This window comes from Vulpes lagopus, chromosome 15, assembly GCF_018345385.1.
Source record: "Vulpes lagopus strain Blue_001 chromosome 15, ASM1834538v1, whole genome shotgun sequence".
In the NCBI taxonomy this organism is placed as follows: Eukaryota; Metazoa; Chordata; class Mammalia; order Carnivora; family Canidae; genus Vulpes; species Vulpes lagopus.
Window position 1 is genome coordinate 40,594,933 of NC_054838.1, and position 2,663 is coordinate 40,597,595.

Consider the following 2,663-nt stretch of genomic DNA (forward strand, 5'->3'; position numbering starts at 1 on the left):
AGGCGGAGGGAGAAGCAGGCTCCATGCACCGGGACCCCGACGTGGGACTCGATCCCGGGTCTCCAGGATCGCGCCCCGGGCCAAAGGCAGGCGCCAAACCGCCGCGCCCCCCGGGGGTCCCTACGGGGGATTCTCATGTTACCTGTGCATTTGACGTTGTCTAGGTTTTCTGTTGTAAACACCCTGATTCTCGGACCCAAGTGCGGTCCCGGCGGACGGCGTACAGTCAGGGACGAACAAAGCAAGTTTATTTGCCTTTGGGACCCTGCGTGGTTCGGCCTCTGCTGCCTGACCTCCTCCTGCCTCGGCTCCGGGACCCGGAGGAGCTCCGGCCGCGGCCCCTCTTCCTGCCTCGCCTGGGTGACCCGGGCGGCGCGCGGCTCCTCGACAGGCGTCTGCGCGACTCCTCGCCTCGGCCGCGGCTCCCCCGCTTCCTGTCGGCTCCCCGGTGTCTCCTGCAGGGGCGGGCCGGGCCGGGGCTCCTGCGGCGCGGCGGCCTCGCGTGGTCCTCGCGGCGGGGCGGCGGGCGGCCGTGTGCGCGGGCCTGCCGGAACTCATCGTTGGGGTTTCTGAACACGTGCAGGAAGTTGCAGCGCTTTCCCCTCGGGCACTGGCGTAGCTCAGACAGACCGCAGATGGCCGCGTTCCAGCGGGTCACCGGGCACAGTTCGCACTGGAGCCGCCGCCCCGCGTACCAGCGCCCGTGGAACAGCGCCAGCGCGGCGCGGCACTCTTCCTCCGACTGGTACTGCACGTACACGTTGCCCCTCAGGTGGGGCTCCAGGTTGCAGCTGACCTTGAACTGCACCACCGTCCCCACGTGCCGCAGCTCCGGCAGCACGTCGTGGTAGAAGTCCAGGAAGTGCTGGTAGGTCTCCTCGTCGCTGTCCTCCAGGCTCGCGTCCGGGTCGTAGTCGTCCCGCCGGCGCTGCTCCAGCCCAAACGTCGTGAACATGCTTTTAATGAGGAGCGTGGGGCTCGAGGATGGGAGGTTGTGCCTGCGCGAGCACCTGTCTCCGAATCGGCACGCTCCCGTCTTGCTGTAGAACGGGCAGTCGGCGCGGCCTCTCCCGGTGGCCCGCGGGTCCGCGGGCGGCTCCGGGTCTCGCCAGGCGGCACCGCGCCCCGGCCCGGCCCCGGCCCGGCCCCGGCCCCGGCCCCGGCCCCGGCCCGCCCCAGCGGCCTGTGCGCCGCCGCCTCCCCTGGGCTCTTCTCCCGCAGCCTCCGCTCCTCCTCTTCCCTCTGCCTCCTCTGCTGCTCTTCCCGCTCCGCCCTTAGCTTTCTCTCGCGTTGCTCCTGCCACTTGCTGGCCGCCGCCTCCCTCTCCTTCCTTCTTCTGAATTCTTCTTGCGCCTTCTGCTCCCGAAGCAACCACGCCTCGTGTAATTTTTGCCTCTCGGTCTCCAGCAGCTTCTCTTCCAGGCGTTGTTCTTCCACAGAAGCATCCTCTTCCTCCTGCTGTGAGAGGCCTGAGTCTCTCAGTCGAGCCAGTTCCTGCCGTCGTTTCTGTCGCTTCGCCTTCCTCAGGGCAGCCCTGTGCCTTCCGCGGCTTAGTTTCTCCGGAAACATCCTCTTCCCGGGCGCCGCCATCTTGCCGGGGCCGCCACGCCCCCACCCCAGAACCCTCTCCTGAAGGATCTAAAACCCAGTTGAGAAGAAGAGTGAAAACAAGTAAAGAGTTGTGCTTTTTTTTTTTTTTTTTTAAGAGAAAGAAAGAAACTGTGATATGTGAAACAGTATAAAATATATACAGGTTTAGTAAGGTTAAAGCAGGAAAAATGGAGAGAGAGAAAGAGAGAGGTTTAGAGAAAACCTCTGGCAACAAGACTATTATACTGATACGTGACGGGGGAGACAGTCCTCTGAGGGACAAGTAACAAACATTACAGACGGAGGTGACGATATGAGCCTAACGTCAGAAACTCACAGAATGGAACATTATATTGACTACAGCTGCATGTATAAATGTGACTTGACTTCCACCTTTTACCTCAAATTAGTTTCCTCTTGTTTGTAGAGTGTGCTCTGACTTACATTTTGGAACTCAAAGTGAAGATCACTCATTATGAAAGGAAATTTTTGGAGCTGGCTTGTAGATGAATATACTGACACGGGGAAAAAAAAAGTCCTTTAAGTCCTTTCTGAGGAGACATTGCTTAGATGCTGAGTGACTCAGAGAGTCATTTCATGCTCTCATTTTTAATATTCACTGGAAGGAAAATTCTTCCCCATGATTAACTTAAACTCTCATGATATATATTTTTCTGCTCTATTTTTCATCTCCTCGTAGAAACAGAAAATTAGAGTCTAAACATTTCTCAGAGAATTTCCATTAAAATAATAATTATATGTTTTCTCTCCCCCCACCCCCCCATTTTTTCCTGTATCAGACAGGGTTAAACCAGAGAAAGAAAGCCAGTAAGAGATACATACTAAGAGATTATTGCAAGGAATAGGTGTATGAGATTGCAGGACTGGTCACGGAAGTCCAAAAATACGGGGTAGGCCACCCAGAAGAGCAGGCTAGAATTCCAGAACATGGTCTGAAGTTGCTGTCCAAAGGCAAATTTCTTTTTCTCAGGGAAGCCTCACCTCTGCTCACAAGGTCTTTCAACTGATTGAATAGGGTCCATACAGACCATCTAGAATAATCTTCTATATTT

At 56.7% G+C, this 2,663-nt stretch overlaps 1 protein-coding gene across 1 annotated transcript; it reads right to left on the minus strand.

The window, feature by feature from the left end:
- Nucleotides 1-247: 247 nt before the first annotated feature.
- Nucleotides 248-1,590, minus strand: LOC121476200 (putative U2 small nuclear ribonucleoprotein auxiliary factor 35 kDa subunit-related protein 1). The gene is given in 2 exon segments (XM_041729919.1): nt 248-1,126; nt 1,129-1,590. Coding segments are annotated over 2 exon segments (1,341 nt in total).
- Between the last annotated feature and the right edge of the window lie 1,073 nt (nt 1,591-2,663).